Source organism: Colossoma macropomum, unplaced genomic scaffold (assembly GCF_904425465.1).
Source record: "Colossoma macropomum unplaced genomic scaffold, Colossoma_macropomum, whole genome shotgun sequence".
Lineage (NCBI taxonomy): Eukaryota > Metazoa > Chordata > Actinopteri > Characiformes > Serrasalmidae > Colossoma > Colossoma macropomum.
The window spans coordinates 2,534,224-2,559,481 of record NW_023495280.1 but is presented as its reverse complement, the minus strand read 5'-3'; the positions used below and the strand labels follow the sequence as shown (position 1 = coordinate 2,559,481).

Below are 25,258 nucleotides of genomic sequence, written 5' to 3'. Positions count from 1 at the left end.
GTGTTTTCTGAGTTTACAGAGAATCTACGAACTAGCAGTGCATGTTATTATTTTGTAGCATTTATGTTGTCATTTTGATGAAGGCGTTTTTGCATTTACAGCCTTTTTTATTTTGCAGTGTGTTGGGTCTTGTTGACCACTGTAATTAACACATACAAATTAGCATTGACTTTTCAGTTTTGTGACCATACATATGAACACTCATTGTCCATTTTATCAGCTCCACTCACTATACAGGTACACTCTGTAGTTCTACAATTACAGACTGCAGTCCATCTGTTTCTCTGTATACTTTGTTAGCCCCTTTTCATCCTGTTTCTTAATGGTCAGGATCCCCACAGGACACCACAGAGCAGGCATTTTGGGTGGCGGATCATTCTCAGCACTGCAGTGACACTGAATGTAACGTAGTGGTTATTTTTGCCTGCTGTAGAAGAGTGTCAGACTGTACGGGGAAAGACCCAGCGAGTCAAATACACACACATGGAAAACAGCAATTATTCTGGTCGTAGTAGCGTCCCTGCACTCTTAAAATCCCTTTGTCATACAGTTAAATGCAGTTCCACTATTCTTATTCTCCAGCTATTCTACGAAGTCTCACTACTATTGCTTTTCTCAAGCTAGGACTGATATCAGCCCCCCTCCCCCTACACACACACACACACACACACATTGCCAATGGCGTGTTGGGTCAGTAGCAAACAGAAATCATGGAGCGAAACAAATTAGTCATATTCTGGAGTTTTTTATAACCTGGTTATAAAGCATGCCGATATAGAATTAGTACATACTGTTAATAAAGGAAATAAAGGAGCCCACATAAAACTCACAGTAACACAGCTTCAAGCCCCTTTCTTTTATATTCCTTCCTTTGAATGGAGCGTACACTGCAGCTACTGTCTGTGCGGATTTTTCACGCAAAACAAAACCGCAGGCTTCCTCACCCGCTTTCAGATGAAGCGGCAGCATCTCTGCTGCTGCTTCACTGGAAAAAAAAAAACTTAAAGAGAGGTGACGGAAAAACCCGAGACGCAAAACATGAGCAGCCGAGACTGAGGGCTTTATTCTGAGACTGAGAGCCGAGCAGGGAGCATCGCCAATATCCCTAATATCCACATATGCTGGAGCAGGTGAGACTCTTGAATTAACCTAGTTGCTTTGCTATATACTAATCAATCAAGTTAAGTAGCAGAAGAGCGTGGATAAAGACTGAAATAGTCATGTACGCTACTGATTTTAAAACTACTGTACATATTATCGCTGTCCAAAGAAACGCAAGTATCTTCAAAATGGTAACTTTACAGCTGCTTCACAGAAAACGAAGAAGAAAAGCTAAAAAAAATAGTATTTGTCTTGTTTAATACACATACTTCACATATCATTGCTCTAAAGAAAAACAAGCATCTCCAAAATGGCAACTCAGGGGACGATGTAAGTTTAGGTAAGTTAATGTGAAGAAATTACAGATTGAGAATAAAGCGATTACAGAAAGAGATTATTCCAAGCAGTTGTGGAGCATTTCTATTTGTCTTTTCAGTGTGAGCTGTTGAGCTCATGACCTGAAAAATAAAAATTGAAACAAAATGGAGATACTTAGACGACGAGAATATATTATGCTTAACAACGTCTTTTCAGATGCAAAAAATATGCCTGTTTGCGACGTTATTTGAGCAAAGTTTTGAGAAGATTTGGGTCTAAAATTTATTTTTTCAAATACATTCATGACAGAGGGGCAAAGTAGTACCCACTTTTTTCTTTTTCAGATTTTCTACTATTTCACCATCATCAAAATTACATTTAAAACTCAGAAGACACGTGTAGGTTCACTAGGAGTCCCCACAATTAACTGTTTCACATCAAATCACAGCAACTACACAGATCAATGACTAAATTCTGAAGCAATTTTATATAAAAACAAAACAAAACAAAAAAATTGTGGAATTTCCTTTTAAGCCACAAATGCTCTTTTCTTATATTTGGCATCAATAGAAAGAGTTCACAGCGATCACTTTGTCTTTAATTAGCAGTGTTCTGTGTTCATGAGGCCCTCTTTATGACCAGAGGTTTGTTTAGTTGTGGTATCATAAAGGGCCCATATATGCATACATTTTTACCACATATTTTATTTATGGTCCACTTATCAAGTTTTGTGTTAGGTTTTTGTCGTTGTTACTGTGCCTGTATGACTATGTAAATGATCTTTCTTCTGATTGCCCTGTATTGCGCTTCATTTGAAAAGCATTCTTGGCTGAAACACTCCTTATAACTTCAGTACAAGTGGGCGGGCCTAAAGTGCTCTTGACAAATATAAATGTGTTAACTTTTGCCACCTCACAAAAACAGTGAATTCAAAATAGGCTGTTTTTTCATATGTGAGCTAAATGTTTACATGCCACATCAAAATCTCATATTTTTAAAAAAAATCATTTTCCATGATACTGTCCCTTTAAATCTTTTCTTTTCCTAAATTTCTCCATAAGTTAAAGTTTAAGATCCATTAACAGTGGCCTGGTGTGAAATGCTCCATTCTAGAGAAATATGCCCAGTCAGAGTTGCACATGATGATAGACCAGACATCCACCTCTAAAAGCTCCCTCACAGAAACATGAAATGGTTATGACCATACTACCTGATGTCTGAGACTGATGTTTCTTGTTTTTGAATAGTTTTGAGGATATTTTGATCTAAATATTTTGGTCCACATGTTTTAAATAGGGTAGACCTAATTTACATGCACAGTGCATGGTAAAATTGCCCCCAAAAAACCTTGTTGTTTTAGATTTTCCGCTATTTCATCATCATAAACATTCCATCTAAAAACTCACAGGTTCACTGGTGGCTCTAGTAAATATAATGGCTAATGTGTCGTGGACATGGCGACCCCTGGTTCTTATCACCACCACTGTACATTTTTTCTTTAAATCTTTAAAATGAACAATTTCACACAAAACCACACTGAATAACTCTGTTTACATTTCAAACACTGGACTGAAGAAATTTGGTGGAATTTTAAAGACTTTGAAGGCTAATCGAGAACTCCTTCCACGTGTTGTTAGCGCTAGAATAACATAATTTGTTATAAAAAGGCATTTTAAGTCATAAAATCGTGGATTAAGTGGTGGGAGATGAACTGCTGCACCATTTAAGATGGAACGGGAAAATCTGAATAAGAATTTGGCGAAAAAGAAGCTGTCTTCAGTCTCGTCGTTTCCATTTAAGATGAAACGGAAAAAATAAAAACAAGGAGCTGGCGAATAAAAATATACTTAGCTTCGTCTGAAATGTTGTCTAATAGGCGTGTCGGATTTTTAGAATGAATAAATAGGTTTATCTGAGGGGAAAGTCCACTGAGTTTCCTGTCACTCCTCTGTTGTTACGCTAAGCTAACTTCCCTAGTGTTGTGTGGAACTGCTCCGAGAAACCACGAAGAAAACAGAAAGTCCACGTTCCTGCTCTTTAGTCTTTAGTAAATGTTTTCTGTACTTTTCGTACAATGGTGCAGGGGAGTTTTTTTCGACGGACTTTATTCGGTTTAACATTTCCACAATTATTTTATTTTCCAGGAGTCGAGCTGTTAGTGATCCTAAGTAGATAAACACACTGTAAACCCCAGATTCGCTGCAGCAAGCACGGGGAAGATGATTCATACGGTTTCTTTCCAACTGACGTTGATTCTCATCTTTTCCTCACAGACAGAAGGTAAGTTTTAGTTTTCTGATCCTGACACAATGACATTTTACCTCAGACTCGTGTTAAATACAGGAACGGGCTTTTCTCACTGACAGTGGAAACGAAGTGTCAGAAAGGGGGGAAAAAGCGGAAGGAGATGGTAAAATAAATCTGCTTTTTTAACCAGAACTATTTCTGATCGATTACACCTAAACTAAGCTAAACATCATAGCAGTCATACTGGTAACACCGGTCTGCTGGAGTTTTTATGCTATTTTTTCATGTGTGTGTCTTTCGCGAACGAGCCGACTCTTTGAACGAGTCTTTTTTTGGGAGTCGACTCTGTGGAAGGCCGATTTCGCCACTTGAAAATAATTTGTCTTAATAATGAGAAGAATTCGGTTATTTTGACTTAGTATATCATAATTATCACTTGGTGTCTCACTATGAAATGCTAAGTCATAATTATGAATAAGGATTTTATTACTACAAGATAGGAATCATTACGACATACTAAGCTAGAATATCATTATAAATCATGATTTTGAGATACTGAGTTATAATTATGATACACGATCTAATTATTAAAAGATATTAATCAAGATTATAAGAATACTAAATATGAATTTTGAGATACCAAAGCCCTATTCGGACTGAATAGACCGCTGAAGTCGTGTAGTCATTTTATAGTCATGCCCATATAAGGAACTCCGGGTCTAAAAGGAATTTCTCTATGAGAAGAATGAATGGAGTTTTCGGAAATTGCCTCAGTCACATCAAAAATGTTCCAGAGCAGATACATTTTGTCCAATGAACATTTTTCTCTCGAATACGACTGGATCCTCTGAATTATAAGGTTGTTAAAGAGTTGAAATATGAATATTGCTACATGTTAGCTAATGCTACCGTGCACTGAATTGACGTCATTAGACTGGCAGCCTCTGTAAAAACACCCAAACAAGCATGCTCTGCCAGTGTGGTATACAGCTGTGTACAAAATGAGGGCAGATAAAAAGAAGTCAACAGGTTTCCCTGTTAAGTTACAAAGCAGTAATCTGTTCTTCATCTGATGCTCACTAAAACACGATAGATCTTTCTGTTCTGTTAATAGCTTGCTTTGAAAAGCTCTACAAGCCAGCAAAGGTTAACTGTACTCAGTACAGACTCAGCTTAATATTACTGCTTAACCCCCTTACAAGCTGATTTAGGCTATGAAAATATTCTGCATTATTCTTCTAATGCAGGTAACATTTTCTGCTAAAGACATTTGCCAGCTTCTTGTTCAAATTTTCCTGTTCCATCTTAAATGGTGAGGCATTATAATAATAACTGCTGCGCCATTTAAGGTTAAATGGAAAGATTTGAACAAGAAGCTGGTGAAAAGGATTTGACTTCAACTTCATCAAGAGTTGAAAGGCATGAAAGGGGATTAGGAGGTTGCTCTTTTTCTGACTGACGGGTGGGTTATATTAACTTTTTTTTGTTTTTGCTGTTCCACAGAACCAATAGGTCAGTATTGTTGTTTTGTCCTGTTTGCTAATGTCTGTGGTAGCTAACTGCTGGAATGGAAGATGGAATGAGAAAATTCAAACAAAAAGCTGGCTTCAGTCTCGTAGTGTTAACGCTGGTCGTATTTATTGATAAGGAGATTTAGGCTTTTGAAATATCCTACCTAGAGGTTTTATGTGTAGGGCTACCTATAAATACGTGCTATAGTAGGACATTTCAATGAGGTAGCACAATTTGTCAGAAGCCTGTCGTAGCCTGCCTTACTTTCATACTTCGTGCTTAGTGACGTGAAACATGAAGCAGCATTCACTTACATGTGGCAATATCATCATTAAAACTCTTTAATGACCTTGTAATTTAGAGAATCCAAAGATATTTAGGAGAAAAAGGTACACAGGGCAAAACATATCAGGATCTGAACATTTCTATTCACTACAGGGCACGATAGAGGCAATTTTTTGAAAAACCCATTCATTCTGGCCATAGAGAAATCAAGCTTGTCCTATATTTCCTAATATGGGAATTACTATTACTAATTACTAATATGTAATGCGGATTACAGAATGACGCACGACTAATGTAGAATGTTAGTTTTACATGAATGTATAGGGTAATGTAATTACAATGTGATTGTAGTCCCGTCTGAATGCGCCAAGTCAGTCATTTTTACGAACTGCACGCTCCTGCGTCAGTAAAGATTCTGGTGCATTTATACCTTCTGTAAAACAAGCCATAAAATAACCTCAGCTTACAGTTCCGTGCAAATGAACATGTTGGTAAAAACGCTATCATATTCTGTGGAAAGGGAGTTTCTTAGGTATGGAGACACTTGAAGAAGTGTTTACTTCTTTGACTCTCTCTCTTCTTGTTTGAATTTTCCTGTTCCACCTTAAATAGTGCAGCAGTTATTATTGTAACAAATGAGGCGTCAGACTGCTGCACCATTTAAGGTGCAACGAGAAAATCTGAACAAGAAGCAGGTGAATATGAAGCCAACTTCAGCCTTGCTGTTCTCTGTGGCTAAAATCAGCCTGATGTGTAATGTTACTGTCATGTCTCAACTCAGAACAGGAAAAAACATTTTATGTGGCTGTTGTGAGTTCCCAACCTAATGGTGATGCTAATGATGCACTGCATTCACTTAAGACAGTGAGGTAAATGGTTAGAGTAAATAAAATGATGGCTAAATTTAATTTTTTGATCTTTTCTACTCTTTTCTGAAGTAAAGGTGGCGCATAAATCGAGCAGCCACTCCCATTTCTGTCATTTATACTGAGATTTCTTATGCTGTGCGAATCACTTATAAACCTTGCAGATGTCCTGAGGTAGGCTTTTATTACTCCACCTCCCCATGGAAAACTAAAACTAAAACTAACTAAATAGGGCTTAAGTCATAATTATGAGATATGATGTCATTGTTATAAGAAAGCAAGTCAAAATTATGAGAAAGAATTTTATTATCATGAGGAAAGAAGACATAATTTTGAAATAGGATTTCATAATTTTGAGATACTGTAGCATCCTGCTACTGGCTCGCTCTGCTGTGGGAGCAGGGGAGGCGTGGCCATGCAGAGCAGCCATGCAAGGAGGCTCTTGGGAGGTGCCACGTTCGTGGTGGCATTTGTTGTAAATAACTTGCTGTTGTTAGCTTTGTATGTGCATCTGTATTGTTTTTGCTATTCTGTGCTGGGCTGTGGGGTAGTTAGTGCAGTGTTAGTGACTATCATCTGGTGAAAGTGTATGGCTAGAAGTGACCTGCCTGCTATCTTGGTCGTATCAGCAGCATCTTGCAGCTCTTCTCCCTTGCTGCCTGTTTAGTATAAGAGCACTGGCCTATAAAGCGCAATGTTTCTCATGTTGTTTTCTTCACTGACACCACAATACTAAGTCAGATCTATGAGATAATAAGTCGTAATTACAGGAAAACCTCTCATTATTATGACTTATTAAATGGCTATATGTTTTTTTAAGTGGCAGGAACTGACTTCCATATGACTTGCATTAAAGAGCTTAAATGAAGACAAACCAAATGTATAGAAGCTAAAATCACAGGATCCCCTTCCTGGATCTGCTTGGAACTTTTCAGCTCCACCTCATTATCCGCATAAGCTGCTGCCGCATAAACTGTTTTGCTAGTTTGGTTCAGGTTGATGGTTTTCATATAATTACCTGCCTTTGTTTGTTGAAGACTGGTTTGTGGATTTGCTGATATTGATGCTGAAACATGTTTTTGAATGGTAGGATAAACTCCTCCTTAAAGAAACTGAAGGGAGTAAGGCTGCATTACATGTCTGCAATACGTTCACAGTGGGGAATGCTGTAAATTGCTTCTCTTTCAGTCCCAAGCAGCCACCTGCAGAATGTTCTCAAAGCACTCAGTCCACCTCAGTACCCCAGAATGAGACACAACCCCCCTCTAGTGTCCATAGAGGAACGAAACAGTATGTTAGAACTTCAAAAAATGCTCCAAAAACATCCAAAACCGCTGAGCTTGTCCTGGACTATAAGTTTAATGTTAAGTACATCTTACTGTGCAGTAAGAAGAAAAGAAAGCATTTTTCCCTTGTTTCTATTTGAAGAAAAGACTGTAGCAGACAGTCCAGTCTGTGCACATGTGAAAACAGAGCGCAGTCCCAGAAGCAGCAAGCATCATTTAACACTGCACCCGCGAGACAACAACATACTTTTGGGGTGAAACCTGAAACCAACTACATGCTTGATGCTTTAAAATAAAGAATTTAGATGTTACTCTTGACAATGTATATTCATGTTTTCTGCTAAAGTGAATCAAAGTTTTAAAAAAGTTGGGCATGGCATTTGAAAAACCTTTATTTTACTAGCATTCATGCTAAAAACATCAGAATTGGCTACATAGCTAATAAATAAACACTACTTGTGCTGCCATCTAAACATGTTAGAGTACCAAGTTAGAACTTTTTCATAAATTCCATGATGTCTCAACAAATGCATTTACTGCCTTCTTATAGGCCTATTTACATTTATTTGCCTCAACATAACACAACCGATTCATGTTTTGCTTGTTGTAGCTTAATACTATTGTGGAATCTAATGACTGACCGGCTTAAATAATTGTGATTATCTCAAATCATTGCAAATTATATAACAGTTGTTACAGACCTATTGGTGATCCCTGCTCTAGTGCTTCATCAGAGCTACTCTTGGCTGGATGTTTCGGGTGGTTTTCAACACTCAGTGTTACACTGCCTTGTGGACCAGTGATTAATGGGGTAAAAGGCAGCTAACAGATTGTGCAGAAACAGATGAGCTATAGCAGAAGTCAATAATCTTATCTACAAAGGGTTGTTGGAGCTGAAGGTTTTCAAGAGCACCTCATATAGCTAATAAAATGTAGAAGAGTAAGATTAAACATGTGGAATCAGGTGCTTCTGCTTGGTTACAATGAAATTCTGCCCACCTCTCCGATGGACAAGGATTGGGTTTCAAATATAGTGGATGTATATAATTCACAGATTGTTAGTATTTAGGTGTTTGAGGTTTACAAACATGCTGTTGGTCATGGTATAACACTAATCTGCATCTGGAATCAATCTGCTGAGGTGTTCAAAGCCATGAACTGAAACAAAAGGGAACAGAAAAATATTGGTTTACCAAGAAGTAATACAATCAAGCTTCAAATGTCTGTACAGTCTGGTCAGCAGTGATTTCCTATGTGAAAGTTCACCCACATAATGAGTGTTGTGTGATGATAAGCGCTCTAGGGGTGTCTAACTAAAGCCCTAAAGAACTACCGCACCACAGATTTTAGTTTTTCCCTTGCTACAACATGCCTAAATCAAGATGTCTTCCAAATTGTGGTGGCCACATCAATCAATCAATCAACCTTTATTTAATCTCAGAGAACATTAAGGGTGATCCTCATTTACAATGTTGCCAAGTTGATGCAGAACAAGGGATTGATAATGTGTAAGAACATATCAAATAATAAAAGTAAATTTTAAAAAATGACTCAAATCAAGTAAGTACAAAAAATTTAACATTAATAATAAAAATACATAAAAAATACAGTAAAAAATATAAAACAATCATTAAATGTAACTAAAATGTAAAAGTTAATAAAATCAAATCAAAATAAAACAAAAGGAGAATAAGATCAAAACGTAAACTAAAAAATTAATTTAAAAGACTACATTAATAAGAAAATAACCATAATTAAAATATGAATATGAATAATAATAAATAAACAAACAAATAAATTATAAAATAATGAAAATAAGGCAACAATGGTAAAAAAATCAGGTTCTAACATTAACTGGTAGTGGAGCAGGGCAGGAGGAGCACAGCCTAATCCAGTGATCACCAACCCTTCCTCTGGAGATGTACCTTCCTGCAGGGTTCATTTCCAACCCAAATCTAACACATCTTATTCAGCTAATCAAGGACTTCTGAAGGCAGTAATTAGGTGGGTGAGTTGGGGTCAATTAGGGTTGGAGCTGAAGGTTAGTGACAACTGGCTTAATTTGTCTTGAAATTTGGATCTGAGCAAAGTCGTTATAGAAAAATCTGTTCACTCATCACATCTCACCCACCTCAGCAACACCTCCACAGGGCTATTTCCGCTCACACAGGATCAGGCTTCTTTCTCTTCAAATGTGGAAAAACCTATAAGCCTGAAACTGAAACGTTTCAAAAACATGACTGGTAAAACATGACAAAAATCTAAGCTTGAATAAAAATCCAGAACATTCTCTGCCTGAATATCACTTGACCCAAACAACATTTTGAAATGACTTGATTTTATTTTACCGTGCATTAGCTGACACATCATCTTTAAATGTGCTATATAAATAAAGGTGACTTGACAATCCAAATCTGACTGTGGCCAACAAAATTCTGTCAGAATTTGACTGTAGACAACAAAATACTATCTGAATCTGACTGTAGCTGACAAAATTCTATCTGATGAGTCAGTTGATATGAGATGAAACCCCATAACCCTTTCCTTCGCTTGTTCCAGATGAAGCACCAGACACAACTGACCAAATCTGATTTAAACAGAAGGACTCTTAAATCTAGTTTGCTTCTTATGTGTCAGCCTACCAACATGTTGTTTTCAGGCACCACAAAACCCCCCCAAAAAATATATTTTTGAAGGGCTGCATGATATGATTGTGGCTAACACTTTCTTGCAGAAGTACTGCATGAGCAGGTGATGGAGCTGAGGCGAAGGAGTAGAGCTTAATCTGTCTTGAAGTTTGGGCTGAGTCTGAGCAAAGTTCTTATTCTGTTTACTCAGCACCCGTCTTGGCTATGCCCCCAGTTATTTACATTCATACAAGACCTTTTCCCTGAAGTATGAACGTTAAGGGAGGGTTTTTCCTTTCCCAGATAATTAAGGCTGTTGCAAGAAATACCACAGACCTTTCTGTTAGCTAAAAGAAAATGCTGAGAAGTATGCTATAGTGACTGGGTATTTTTTTAAGTGAAATTACATAGTATTCAAGACAGCCTTTCCTCATTAATTTAACTTACTAAATGGCAAAAATATTGGGACAGTATGTAAAATGCTAATGAAAAAAGCAGTGATTAGTAAATCCACATTGTCCTGTATTCATTTGAAAACAATACACAAACACAATATTTGACCTGGTTCTACCTTTACTGTTTGTAAATATATACTCATTCCAAATATGATGCCTGCAACATGTTCCAAAAAAGTTGGGACAGGAGCATGTTTGCCACTGTATTACATTACCTTTCCTTTTAACAACACTTAATAATCATTTGGGGACTGAAGGCACAAATCAATCGAGTTTTAAAAGCTGAATTTTTCCATTCTTCAATTACACAGTTCTTTAGCTGTGTAAATGTACAGGATCATCGTTGTTGTTTTTTGAGCTTAATGAAATACATTTTTTCAATGGGAAAGAGTTCTGCACTGCAGACAGGCACCTAGCACCTGCACTCTCTGATCACATAGCTATACTTTTGTAACATGTGGAGAATGTGATTTGGAAAAAGATGGCATCTAAAGGCAGCATATGTTGCTCCAAAATGTGTTCAGCATTAATGGTGCTTTCACAGATGTGCACTAATATACCCCCAACCGTGACAAATGCTGAACTTTATGCTGGCAACAATCTGGATGTCCTTTTCTTTTTTTACTTACAACAATTTTTATAAGTATTCCTTAGCCCATTCTAGTGATATCCATCACAGAAACATGCCTGTTTTTAATGCAGTGCTGTCTGAAGGGTTGGAGTTTACTGGCCGGTTGTAAAGCACAGTTCCATATTAAATGCATGTAAACGCACTCAGTGATATAGGGAGATTCACTCGAAAGAGGCCCCGAATATTCTGTTGTAACTCCTGTTAGGATGAAGCAATCTGAACCAAAAAGTACACTACATACCTTGACTGTACAACACCATCCTGATCGAGTGACTGAGTCAAGGGGTACGGGGGCATGCACCGAAAAGTTAAACGTTGCGACTCATCGCTCCGACGCAGGGGCATCCTAGCTCGTTTGAAGCTCCATATACTGAGGAGCACGTTGCACGTTGTTTTGTCCAGATTGCTCTGTCCTAGCGAGAGTTATTACAGAATATTCAGGGCCTCTTTAGAGTGAATCTCCCTGTATAATGGTGAATAATGAAGAATGATTAACAAACAGTGTGCAATCCTTATTATTTTCTCTTTCACATTACAAAGTTGGTATTGAGGAGCAGCTGTAGAATGCATTAAACAGTTTCCTAAATACAGCTTTAGAAAAAGTGCACAAACAATAAAAGCTTGGCATATTCAGAATCTCAGAACTGTAAATCCAAACTGAATAAATGCACAAATTGCAACACTGTGAAAAATGGCTTGTTAGTTCAACCTAATAAAATTTCTTAACATGTTAACAAGCAATTGATCTGGTTTTAGTTGACTCAAATAAATATTCTGAATGAAACAGCAGTAAAATAAAAGTAAGATGAATAAAAGATGAATGTGACTAGGGCTGAAAAATGTATGGTTTTTATATATCAAAATCGCAGTGTGAAAGGGTGCAAAATCACAAGAGCTGCAATTTCTATAATAAACTACATTATCAACTATGTTACCTTAACAAATTTTAAGTGGTAAAATTTAACCTAACAACATTGAAACTGGAACCTGTGAACCACCTGTAGATGAGTTAGACCAATCAGAAACAAACCATGTGCTGTGTATATGAACAATTACCTGGCAGCCTGATGTGATAAATGGCTATGCTCAAGCCTCAAACCTGAAGAAGTAGATATACTAGCCTTCTTGGCCTTAAAAAAGGCCCGAACCTCAATTTATCGAAAATCATCGCAATTTAAGTCAGAATCACAATATTGGTCAGAAAAATCACAATTACATATTTTCTGCAAATTGTTCAGACCTATATGTGACATCAGTTAAAACCTCAAAAACACTTCAGATCAGCTCCACTTTTATAGATACCAAAGAGCACACAAGACCTTCAGTTGGCTACTTGAAAAGAAGTAAACAGGATATAGTGGTGGGGAGGAGTGGCATATCAAATACTGATCATCTTCCTTCACTTGTTTTGCACGCAACCAGAATCGTTTTACATGTCAGGCCCTAAATTTGATACAGCTACATTGAAACTGCACTTGAGTATTTTATCAGGAACACCTACAATATAGTTGCACTGTAGGTTTACAACTTTAGAACATAGGATCACCCCTGACCGGATATTGTCTAGGTCAGGGGTCTTGACTCAACGTAGATTACCCAGGGGCCAATATCCAGCTGGTCTTCTCTAAAGGAGGCCAGTTAAAAACGCAGGGAAAAAAAGTGTCCAATGATTTTTTCAAGTATGGTCAGATGAGTCACCACATTAAAGTGTGCGAATGCATGTGTAGCATACGACCAAGTAGTCACTGAATGGTGTTATGAGGATAGAAATGATGTAAATCATACACTGCAGCCTTCACAGTCACCAGATCACAATCCTATGGGCAATTTTGGACCAACATGGTCTCCAGGTTTGTCAACATCAAATGAGGCAGTATCTTTTAGAAGAACGGTGTTCCATCCCTTCAGTTCCACAGTCTTGTAGAATCTATGCTCTGGCTGCACTGTGCATCAGTGGTGATTTTTCCCAAATATAATAAGTAGTGTGCAGTTTGTGACCTATATAAGTTTTTCCAGTACACCAAAGATACTGGAGAACTTCATATTAGATACAATATTATATGTTATAATTCATATTAGATACATACTGCTCTAGACAAATATTTCTGTTCCTGGGCAGAGTTATCTAAGTGAAATACTGCAACACAGTCATTTCAGGACAGTGTGACCACTTGCATGGTAAGGTAGGTAGATACACTTAATTCATACCAGGGTTATTATAGTTAACTTAAACTATTACTAAAATGAAAATTACCAATGTAAAAACATGCTTGTTAACTGTAATAAAAATAAAAACAATAGTTTTCTAAAACATGAAAACTGAATTAAAACTACTGTAAAACTAATGAAATAAAATTACTGAGGAAAAAAATCTTTAGTTTTTGTGAATGAGAGTTTAGTTTAAGTGTGCTTCTGTATCTTTAAGGAAACCTGGAGCTAAGCTGAGTCTACTGTTGTGCTAAATTTAGTCTAGCTTCACCAAATAGCTATTCTAGAAATATTTGTTATCGAAGGACAGGTCAGGATCTATTGTGACACCAAGGTTTTTTACAGATGTACCTGATGTAACTGAGAAACTACTGAGCTTAAATTAGATAGTCTCCTATTTCTAGCAGCTTTTGGACCAAGAAGAAGAACCTCTGTTTTATCTGAGTATGGGGTGGGGGGGGGTGTAAAAGCACCATAGGTGACTTAGAATTATTTGTGATTCTATTATTATATTTTGTGCCATCTCCAATTGCTGGAGACCAATTGCTGTTTTGAAAGTGAATTGTTTTCCTATTCTTGCTTGAAATAGGATTTGAGCTGCTCAACAGCTCAAGGTCTCATTTGTCATATTTTTCATCTAAAGAGCAAAATATTTTTAATGGGTGATAGGCCTGGACTGCATCCGGACCACTAAGCCATACTGTTGTAATGCATGCAAGAGCATCTGTTGCTGGCATCAAATTCACAATGGGTATATATTTTTCAGAAAACAATACAATTTCTCAGTTTCAACATTTGATATGTTGTCCTTGTACAATTTTCAATTAAATAAAGGGTTTAAATGATTTGCACATCATTGCATTCAGTGATTTGTAAAGCTTGTCTGAAATGAACTGATGCACATTGTAAACGTGTATTGTGTCTGACAATGACCATCCAGATTGTTACCAGTGTAAAATTCAAAATCCATTGTCTGTCATGGTGTTGTAGAGAAATTTGCACATCTCTGAAAGCACCATTCATGGTAAAAGGATGAAAGATACATACACATTTAGGACTCTTAAACACTTTCTTTTTCAGGGACGTTCATGCTTATTCCAAACTGACAACCCCAAGCCACGTTCAGTGGCTTTATGCTGCTTGGCTGCGTAGTCAGATAGTGCAGGTGCTAGACAGATGTGCCTGCAGTCCAGAACTGTCTCCTATTAAAAATGTGGCACATTATAAAGTGCAAAATACAACAGCAAAGGTCCCATATGGTTACACAACTAAGATTTGTATAACTGAAGAATGGCAAAAAATGTCAAAACTCAATCAGTTTGTGTCTTCAGCCCCCGGACAATTATTAAGTATTAAGTATATTAAGTATTAAGAATTAGGAAGAAATTAATGTGGTCTACATGGAAACGTGTTTGACCTAAATTGTCTACCGTTTAGGTTTAGTCATAACGTTAGAGCACCTTTCTCCATTGCCAATTCTCAAAAACAACTTTCAAATTTCTCTAAATGATAATTTAGGTCACTCGTTTCAACAACTGATTTGGTATATCCCACAACCCACATCTGGGTCACACCTGTTATTGGACAGTATATGAAAAGCTCAAAGTTTCAAGTCCTCATGACCCATATTTACAAGGACCAGAGACCACAAATGTTTCAGTTTTTCTGGAACATGCTGCTGAAAAAATAGATAGTCATACCTTTACATAGCGTTTGTTTATTACTGCATCTATTAGTATATTGCATTGTCTGAGGATTCAGTTGAAATGCTAAAATAATCTGATTTTTTTGACTTGCCAGTATCTTTGATTATTAGTCAGTGAACGTTGCTTGAATTTTCTGAAGCAAAGTTTTTTTTAAAAAGGGCTTTAATTGTTGCATTCAGTATCTACAGTTTAATTAAGTTATAGTAAAAATATAAATACTGTTATCTGAAAATGGATACAAACTATATAGATATATGGATAACAGTGACCCATACAGTGTCAGAAACACAAAAAGTCAATCAGAGGTTACTGAACAGCTGTGTGGTTTGAGGCAAGTGTGTGATGATTTAAAATTTTGCACAGTGCATAGTACAGGTGTCAACCTCTAGAGACAGTGAACTTTATATTCAAAGACTTCAACTGTATACATATACCCATGTACATTACTACATGTACATTGAGCTGGACAATATGGCAAAGTGCAATATCACGATACTTCAGGACGTTTTTTGCGCCTTGAATGTATGGACATTATTAAACGAAAAGCTATATTAACATTCTGAGCTACACAAGGCTTTTTTCTGAAAGTTTAGGCTTAAAGCAGCCTAATCTAGAAATTTGCAGAGGGTAAATGAATGCATGCACTTTTAATATCATCTTTATCATTCGTACAGCAAAATAAATGACACAAGACTTACACTAAGCTGCCTATGAATGGCTGTCGTGTGCAAGCTGTAGAGTCACTGCCACATCACTAATGTCACACAGAGGCAGTCAGTGGGGAAAAAAGGACTGTCTGACTTGCAGGATGGAGCGATACTGGAATGATTTCGAAGCAAGACAGAACACTGGCACGCTGACTTTCTAAAAAGCTGCTGTGCACTCCAAGCAAAATCATGTCACTTTGCTCCCACACTGCTCCACTCACATGTTCTTGAACAGACAAAGTATTGCTACATTTAAAAAAGTACTGCAAAAAACTACGAATCCAATCACTTTGATTCAGCATTTCATGCACTGTGCTGCACTAAATCCAATTAAACAGGACTTGTGCTGTCTTTGTAATCAAACATCGGCAATATGCTCAGAAAAGCTTATTGTGACATATTGTGATGTAATTATTAAAAATATCATTTTTCATAGCTCTATATTTACATCATTAAAATCATTGTGGAATGTTTTTTCCTATCATCAGACCAAACAATGATCTGATTGTTATAGGAACTTTTTCAGGATCAGAGTCACTTTATTTTACCAAGTAAGTTACAGTTTTGAGGAACTTGTCTTGGTGAAAGCTCACATAACTTACTGAACAGACCAGACAAGCACACAGACTGTGTACAATAAATAGTAAATATAAAAGTACAATAAATAGAATAAAGAATATGAAAGAATAACAAAGAAATGTATGAATGTCTGTACATATGCAGATATGAATATTTACACATATGCAGCTCTGAGTAGACATATAATTATTAACTATTATGTTAGTGATTGATAACCAAGTCCACGGTTTTCCCAACAAATAATTTAAATATATTACATATTTAATTATTCAACAATACCTTATTTATGTCAAACAATTTTCAGTGCATCCACATAAAGTTCATTTTTGCCACCAAAATGCCAGGTGGTGCAACCGCCGAACCATGTATGTTGATTAAACTAACCATGTATGTTGATTAAACTAAACTATCAGAAAAGTTCTGGCACGATTTTATGTTTGAAAACTTTTGTCCGCAAGACCTTTCTTCCTCAAATGTCAGGCGGCACAACCAAAAACAAAGGACTTTTATTTTGATATGCATTCACAAAAGAGGGACTGGGCTATTGCATTATAAATAATTTTGGAAAAATTTTTGGTTAGAATGGTTCATTTTACCATGTCAGGTGGTACAATCTCAGGCAAACCATGAAAATGCATAATTATTATAATAATGTGTAGTAATTTGAAATGTAGGAATTAACTCAAGTTCGAGATCAAAAGTTTGCACAGTTGTCTAAGTAAATGCCAGTTCCATTTGAAATTAGTCTGAAAAGTCAGCGGGCACAACCAATAGTAGTCAAATGGTGCAACCAAAACAGTAAAGTTTTAATAACTGAAACAGGCATTTAAAAACTTTGAAAACATCAACTATGTTTAAGATATACAACGCACATAGATATAAATGCAAATATGTATTCAGGTATATGTATACTGCTGATATTCATAGGTATGCTTATATTCATTGTGTTGTAACTACCTCATACCAACTAGTGCACTACCTGCTCTCAAGTAAATACAACCAATCTGTCTTATATGCTATGTAAATGTGCAATATCTATCTATCTATCTATCTATCTATCTATCTATCTATCTATCTATCTATCTATCAAAAACTGCACATCTGTCATGCTCCCGCTGAGGATGCCTTTTCTGTTTTCTGGATTTTCCCTTAATACTCCCTTTGTTTTGGTTACCTTGCCCTCTGGTTTTGACCTTTGCCTGCTCTGACTGTGCCTTTTGAATTAATTGTGAATTCTCAAGTAAAGACCAACCTAGTTTTACTGTAATCTCTGCATGTCTACTCTTGATATGATAACAACATTGTTCTTTTTAATAAGATTTTTTTGAAAATCTTACTTGTCATTGACTCTTATACTGAATATTACAGAATGAAATGCACATTAAAATGATCCTTTACAAAAATTAACATTTGTATGACTGGGCAAATAATCATTATGGTACACAGGAGTTATACTGTAATACAGTATGAAGTTTGTTAGTTTCAGTTTAAATTTAATGTGTGGGGTGTCCGCTGTGGTTGATGAACGCTATAGCTCTGGGGAAAAAGCTGTTAGCATGTCTGGCTGTGGCTCACCTTGTAGTTGGTGATCTCTTGGAGCCCTTTCCAGACTGAAGTTTGGTTGTTAGCAGCAATGTTGCTTTTTTAGCTTTTTTGAGTAGTTTTTCTTTGCTGCTGTAATCTCTTTCTCTTGCTTCTGTTTGGCCTCTTTGTGGAGAATTTTGTCACTACTTCTGAATACTGCCTCTTTCTTCCTCCGAAGCTGAAAACCAGTGCTGTATTTCACCAGTAATGTGGTTGAATTGCAGCTGTCTTCACAGAGGCTGATGTATGATGCCACAGTATCTGTGTATTCGTCGAGTCCATCTGTTGCCTCTTCAAAAAGAGTGCCATTTGTGGATTCAGAGCAGCCATGAAGCTTTTCAACATCTCCACTGGTCCACCTCTTCACTGTTGTGCTGACAGGCTTGTTGGTTTTAAGTTTTTGCCTGTATGTAGAGATGAGTTAACTGAGACTGTGGTTGGAATTTTTAAGTTCTGGCAAGTGATGTGTTGATCCGTTTTTCATGAGGTGTGTACAGCGTGCGTGTGTTGAAAGTATTTTTACATAAACGAGTACACTTATTCACATATTCCACCACCCTAAAAAACAGAACTATTGTCTAGATATGGGGAGCCTGCATTAGACTAGTCACATCTTTACACGTCCAAAACTGTGACAAAACCGGTAAACAGTATGGGCTGAACCTATGACGTTAGCTTCCATTATTTTTTTTACCTATGTTAGCTTTGTAGCTCTGCTGCAGATCTAAAGAAGCAGACTTGTCTGGGCTGATCAGTTACTTGTAGGCTAACAGGAAAAGTGTGTATTTATTTTCTTAAACCAAATTTTAAGTCCAAAATTTAACAATTGTGATGTTCCTTTGCCATATTATTCCTAATTTAAATGCTCTTATTTTATCTGAATACATTTTTTGTGTGTATTTTTCACCTTTCACCGATTTGTCTACAAATGAAGAAACCATACATACTAGTTCACCAGCAAAAATGTGAAAATGCAAAAGCACTTCTGCTGGCATATTTTCAACATTTAAAAAACTTTCTTTTTACTGGAAAAATGTATGAGAACTATACAGTATAATTACTCTACTCTATAATGGGAAAAGTGTACCCTATCAACTTTTCTCTCTTTTCTCCAGGGGATCATGAGACAAAGCAACTTGAGATCACTGCAGGTCATGTGTTTCCACTCGAGTGTGAGCAGCTTCTCCCAGAGGACACTGAAGTGAGCTGGAGTTGGGGGCAGAAGCAGAACTCTGATGAGGACGGTCTTCCTGCAGGAATGAAGCTTCGAAATCACTTGCTGTGGTTCTTTCCTGCACAACCCTCACACAGTGGAAACTACTCTTGTAATTTCAGGTGTGAGGACATCCTATCACGAAAACACAGTAGCTCCCAGTTCCCGTCCTGAGAAAGCTGATGCGTATTTATCTGAACAGAAATTGTAGCAGTCCGATGTGAATAATTCCTATCCTTAAAAGAATTATGTAATTGTGTGCTACACATTCTTATTAGGTTGTGATTTTTGCTAATGTTCTATAAGTTTCATCCAAAATTGCAACAACTGCCACAATTTTCTTGTTGAGTGAAGCATGGAGAGGTCAGTTAGCTTACAAGTTGTATCAGGGTAAACCAAATATACAATCTTAAAAAAGGATTCTTCAAGGATTCTTTAGTAAAGACAGTAGTTCTATATAGAACCATGAACACTCAAAGAACCATCTGCACACATAAAGTCCTTTCATCAGTGTGTTGTATATGCTTCTATATAGCACCAAAAAAGGTTCTGCTATTGTTACAATGTCAAGCTTGTATTCATTACAAGAACCTTTTTGGTGCTATATAGAACCATTTTAGTAAGGTTCTATAAAAAACACATTCTCCATCAATCTCAAGAACTATTTCACCATTCAGAGAACCATTAAAGCATGCAAATGGTTGTTTGAATGTTCATGGTTCTATATAAAACCATTGTCTTTACTTAAGAACCCTTGAAGAACCATCTTTTTTAAGAGTGGAGTTGACTGATCAAGACATTTGGTGTCTGCAGTTAGTGTCTTTAGTTTTGCAGTGTGGCTATGTGGCTCATAAAAGTAAATTCTATGACTTGTTATCTTCATTAACTTTATATCTTCAGTGCAAAACTAAAGAAGCTGACTTCAGAAATGTTTTGTTTGATCTCCTTTAATCGATTTGGGCATTAACTATTTCTTAAAATGTCCAAAGCATGGAATACCCTGTATTTGGATTGGGAGTCACAGCATAACAGTACTTTGCATGGTTACTCTCACATGTCAGTAGAAATGGGCATTAAAATTAATTGAAATTTACAATCAAAATTTAAAAAATTTAAAATGCAATTTATTTATGATTATCTGATATATATATATATATATATATATATATATATATATATATATATATATATATATATATATATAAATATATATATTAGGGGTGCGGGAAAAAAAGATGCATCGCGATGCGAACGTGAACGATTCTGAATCGATTCACAAATGTCAAAGATCGATTTTCTAAATATTTAATTTATAATGTAATGTTGACAGACCGCAAAAGGTTCGACTGTTTTACAAGGCTGAAGTCGCTTCTTATTCTCCAGCTTCTTGTTCGAATTTACCCGTTCAACCTTAAATTCTAACTGAGGCGCCGAATGTAAATGCGGCACCATTTAAGGTGGAACGGGAGAATTTGAAAGAGAAGCGACTTCACCTTCACCACTTCTTAGTGTTTGACAGTCTCTCGTTGCAGGTTTAACGTACCAGGAAACCAACTGCGCTGTTTATAAATGTGAATAACGCATTGCTGCTATGTGACCTGCAGTCCGCACGGCGGTTCTCAGTCATTGCGAAACAGGGCTTTCGCGCTATGTTTCACACGACCCGTCTCAAAGACATTTTACTGACACAGCGATCCCCCCGTCTCTACAACAAGACCAAAACCGAAGTTATAAAATCACTAAAGAAAACGGGTAGAATAGCTGTAACGCGCTGCGTGGACATCCATCACCACTGGATCTTATTTCACCGTAACTGCGCAGATGAGTGGCAGCAGCGTCTCGTGCTCCTAACAAGAGCACTGAATGAGAGCCTTCTAGTTCACTTGCCACATCACTTCCATTTGTTTTATAAAAAAAAATGTTGGAAGTAAATTCATTATGGATCATTACAAATACTTTGCTTTAAAAGTTCCAAGTCACTTTAAATAACAATAAGACCGAGTTACTTAGTCACTTTAAAATGTGTATTGTCTCTATATTTTGTGTATATTAAATATATTTCAGTTGGTTGTATTTTTATTTTTACTTATTTACTTTCTGTAGAGTGATTAGCTGAGCCTCACCACAAGCATTTCAATGCATAAATGTCCTGACATGTTGTGCAAGTGACAAATAAACTTGAACTCAAAACTTGAGCTCACACAATGAGAAAACATAAATGCTATATAGAAGAAAAAGATGCATCGAGATGCATCGATAATCGTTTTATAATCGCATCGCAGCCCTCTGAATCGTAATCGAATCGAATCGTGAGGTGCCTAGAGATTCCCACCCCTAAAATATATATATATATATATATATATATATATATATATATATATATATATATAGAAAGTCTTTATAGGCATTTATGCATTGCTGCAGTTTAAAGCATCATTAAAAATGTGGGCTAATCTGTCAGCATTTTGGTCACTGCATGCTGGAATATTCGACATTTGAATTGTGCTTATTCTGTTAGGCTGTTACTTATCTACGTGAAGTGGACAGTTCGGAGCTAGCTTTTAAGCTTGTGAGAAAACTTGTGGGAAAATCTGGATTATACTGTAATTAAACATTAAAACAAGGTTTGGTATTCTCCAACAAGATAATATAATGCAGTAGGCCCTGACGAGTGAACATTTTGTCACTAATATGTAACCAATATGAGATAAGAACATACTTGACTCATACAACTTTATATGATCAAAAATGAAAGAAACTGGTAGTTAAACAGTGCTTTCCAAGTTACCTTAACACAGGCCAATTTTATTAGCCAAATGATTCATCAGTTGGAGTGTAAACAGAAGCTGTCTCCCATTTACAGCCTTTTATGACTCTGACACTATTTCTCCTTTGTATCTGTGTCCTCATAATAGGCGCAAGGGGAGAAAAGAAGAAAAAGTTGTCAACTTTGTCATTTCTGTAGCCAATAGGACTTGTCCCTCAGTGAAACCCTTCCCAATCCACCTAACCAAGGGCATTAATCAGCTCCTCAACTGTAACTCTGGCCACATAAGCAAAATCCTCAGTTTAGGTGCTGATTTTCATGTGACCTGGATGAAGGTATGACTTTCTACTGAGACATCTTTTTCATTTGGTTTCATAAACAATCTACATTATTACCTAATGCAAATCTACTTTGAGTTGAGCTTTCTGTTCATAGAGGTGGATTTTTGGTTGGCTTATAAATCTCACTGGCCACTTCATTAATACACCTCTATGTGTATTGTTCATTTTATCAGCTCCACTTACCATATAGGAGCACTTTGTAGTTCTATAATTAGAGATTGTAGTCTGCAGTGACACTGGCATGGTAGTGGCATGTATGCTTATGGTCATGCAGGTGAAACTTCATTTTCTTTTCTTTTCTACCTCTGCAAAGGACTGCAGCCCTCTTCCTTCAAAAGGGATCATTCTTCAATTGTTGAGTGTTAAAGAAAGTTACAGAGGAGAGTATACCTGCTTATTGAATTTTACCCATGAAGGAAATTCGTACACCGCTGCCCAGACCCTGACAGTGTCCGTCATTTCTGGTAAATAAATAACATTTATAAAATTTCTAAACAATGTTTAGAAAGCTATGCATGTGATATGTTTCTATATACCATTTTTTTTGAGGTTTGTGTTTCTGAGGTGAACACTGTGGCAAGACCCAAATGAGCAGGTCATAGTAGACCACAAATGTCACTTGCAGCTGCGTAAAGTGGCTTCATCTCCTTGTCATCAGTGCTGGGGTTTAGCTACTAAAACAGTAATCCATTTAAAATCACTAATTTTGTTTATCAAACTGTAATGGGATTTCTTTACTTATAACTACTAGGGATGTGCATTTAGACAAATTTGGATATTTATAAGTATTCGTGGTATGCATAAATGAGTTCATGAATGGATATTAGAGATAAAGATAAAAATGGATTTCAGATAAAATTAATACAGACATGTAACTTTCCTTTTTAGGTGTTGCACAAGAATTTAGAATCACGCAGAGGAATACCTTTTAAAACATGATTTGTTAATCAAAATAGCCAAGGGCTTATCAATTTCAGGTAAACCCATGAGTATTTCTCTCTTTACCTGGGCATATTTAAACAGATTTAAATATCTGGGGGTGAATGTATCTCCTAAACTTAAAGGAGCACTATACGATTCTCAACAGTATAACAAACACACCCCTCCCTTCAGTGCTCCTTCAAAAGCTCTGCACCCAAATTCATGGATGTGCATTGTCGAGGTCAACACGCTTTTTGAGATCTTTGTGGCCATAAAATCCTTCGCAAACATTGTACACACAAATACCATAATATAACGTTAGAGTGAACAGTTACAGTTAGACACAGCAAGTAATGTAACGAATGTTAGCTAGGTAGTGGGTTAGCAAACTGCCGCTGCAGTTGTTGCTGTGAAGCTTACCAGTTGCTATCACAAACATTCACAAACAGGACAAAACAAAACTGCCCTATTGGTTCTGTGAAACCGCAAAAATGAGTTAATGCTACCCACTTGTCCAGCACGAGCAATCTCCCTATCTCTTTCTATTCATTTCAACTTTCAATGAAGCTAAAGTCAGCTTCTTTTTTGCCAGCTTCTTGTTTTAATTTTTCCTGTTCCAGCTTAAAAGGTGCAGCAGCTAGCCTACATTCCAGCACCTGATTCTTGTTTGAATTTTCCTGTTCCACCTTAAAAGGTGCAGCAGTTAAGACTACAATCTAATGCCTCAGCTTCTTGTTCAAATTTTGCCATTTCCCCTTAAAAAGTGCACCAGTTAAGACTACATTCAAGCACTTCATCTTCTTGTTTGGATTTTCCCGTTCCACCTTGAAAAGTGCAGCAGTTAAGACTACATTCTGGAGCCTCAGCTTCTTGTTAGAATTGTCCCGTTCCGGCTTAAATTGTGCATGCACGCTGTTTAGATGGTCACTGGAGGGCCAAACAAAATGTGGGGAGGGCCACCGTTTTCACAGGGCGGGACTAACATGCATGCACGGCCAGACCGGCCATAAAAACAAAAAACAGATAAGCTCGGATTACAGCACATAGAGAGGGAATATGACTTCATTCTCTGCTCAGGACGCCATTGCACCACTATGTTTTTACATAGAAGATAGTTGCTTGCTGCTATATTAATGTTTAAAATGTCGTATATATCACCTTTAAAGATTTTTCTCCTAAATTACGCCCTGCTACTTAAAAAGATCAAGGAAGAATTGAAACATTAGAATCTGCTTGCTATCTCATTTCTTGGATGAATTAAAGTGATAAAACTGAATATATTGCCACAGTTTAGTTATGTTTCGGTCACTGCCCTGTTATATTATATTAATGCATTCTTTAAAACAAATAAACAAATTGATAAGCTCCTTTTTTTGGAAAAAACTCCTCAACCAAAATAGCTCTAAAAAATACATCTAAAGAGAAAAATTTACTGGGACTCAACAGATTTTCTGTTGTACTACTGGGCTGCCCAGACAAAGGTCTTAATATCGAAGAAGAACTTTGCTTTCCTACCTCTTTGAACTCTCTAACATTTATCAATAATATAAATGCATTACACTCAATATCAAGAATCTTTGTAATTTACAATATTTTTCAGCCTTGGCAAGATGTAAAGATGCGCAATTTTTATTGTCCTATGTACACTTACAAACTCCTGCACATCAAGCTTAAAGGAACAATATGTAAAATGATGCAAACTGTCACATTCTTCACACTCCAAACAAATAGGGGGAAACATATCACCAATATTTTCTCAACAAGAGCTGTCTCAAGCGGTGGAAAGCAACACCAATGTTAACTCTTGTTTTGGTTCTATTTATGTCACTTCTTTTCTTTGCTGACAAATGTGGTTTCCTGCCAGGAGCAGGTGGTGGTGGTGATAATAGTCGCTTGCCAAAGCC

General features: G+C 36.7%; 1 protein-coding gene across 2 annotated transcripts in view; it reads left to right on the top strand.

Annotated features, from left to right (window-relative positions):
• The first annotated feature begins 1,001 nt into the window (after positions 1–1,001).
• Positions 1,002–25,258, top strand: part of LOC118801537 (interleukin-1 receptor type 1) — a 45,886-nt gene continuing 21,629 nt past the window's right edge. The window contains exons 1-5 of one of the 2 annotated variants that reach the window (XM_036561860.1): positions 1,002–1,130; positions 3,564–3,699; positions 19,228–19,447; positions 22,241–22,427; positions 22,747–22,897. In XM_036561860.1, the coding sequence (XP_036417753.1) occupies positions 3,639–3,699; positions 19,228–19,447; positions 22,241–22,427; positions 22,747–22,897 (619 nt within the window). In that variant the 5' untranslated portion in view covers positions 1,002–1,130; positions 3,564–3,638. Of the gene's footprint in view, positions 1,131–3,356; positions 3,467–3,563; positions 3,700–19,227; positions 19,448–22,240; positions 22,428–22,746; positions 22,898–25,258 lie in introns of those variants that run through there. The other variant, XM_036561861.1, reaches the window with a different exon arrangement.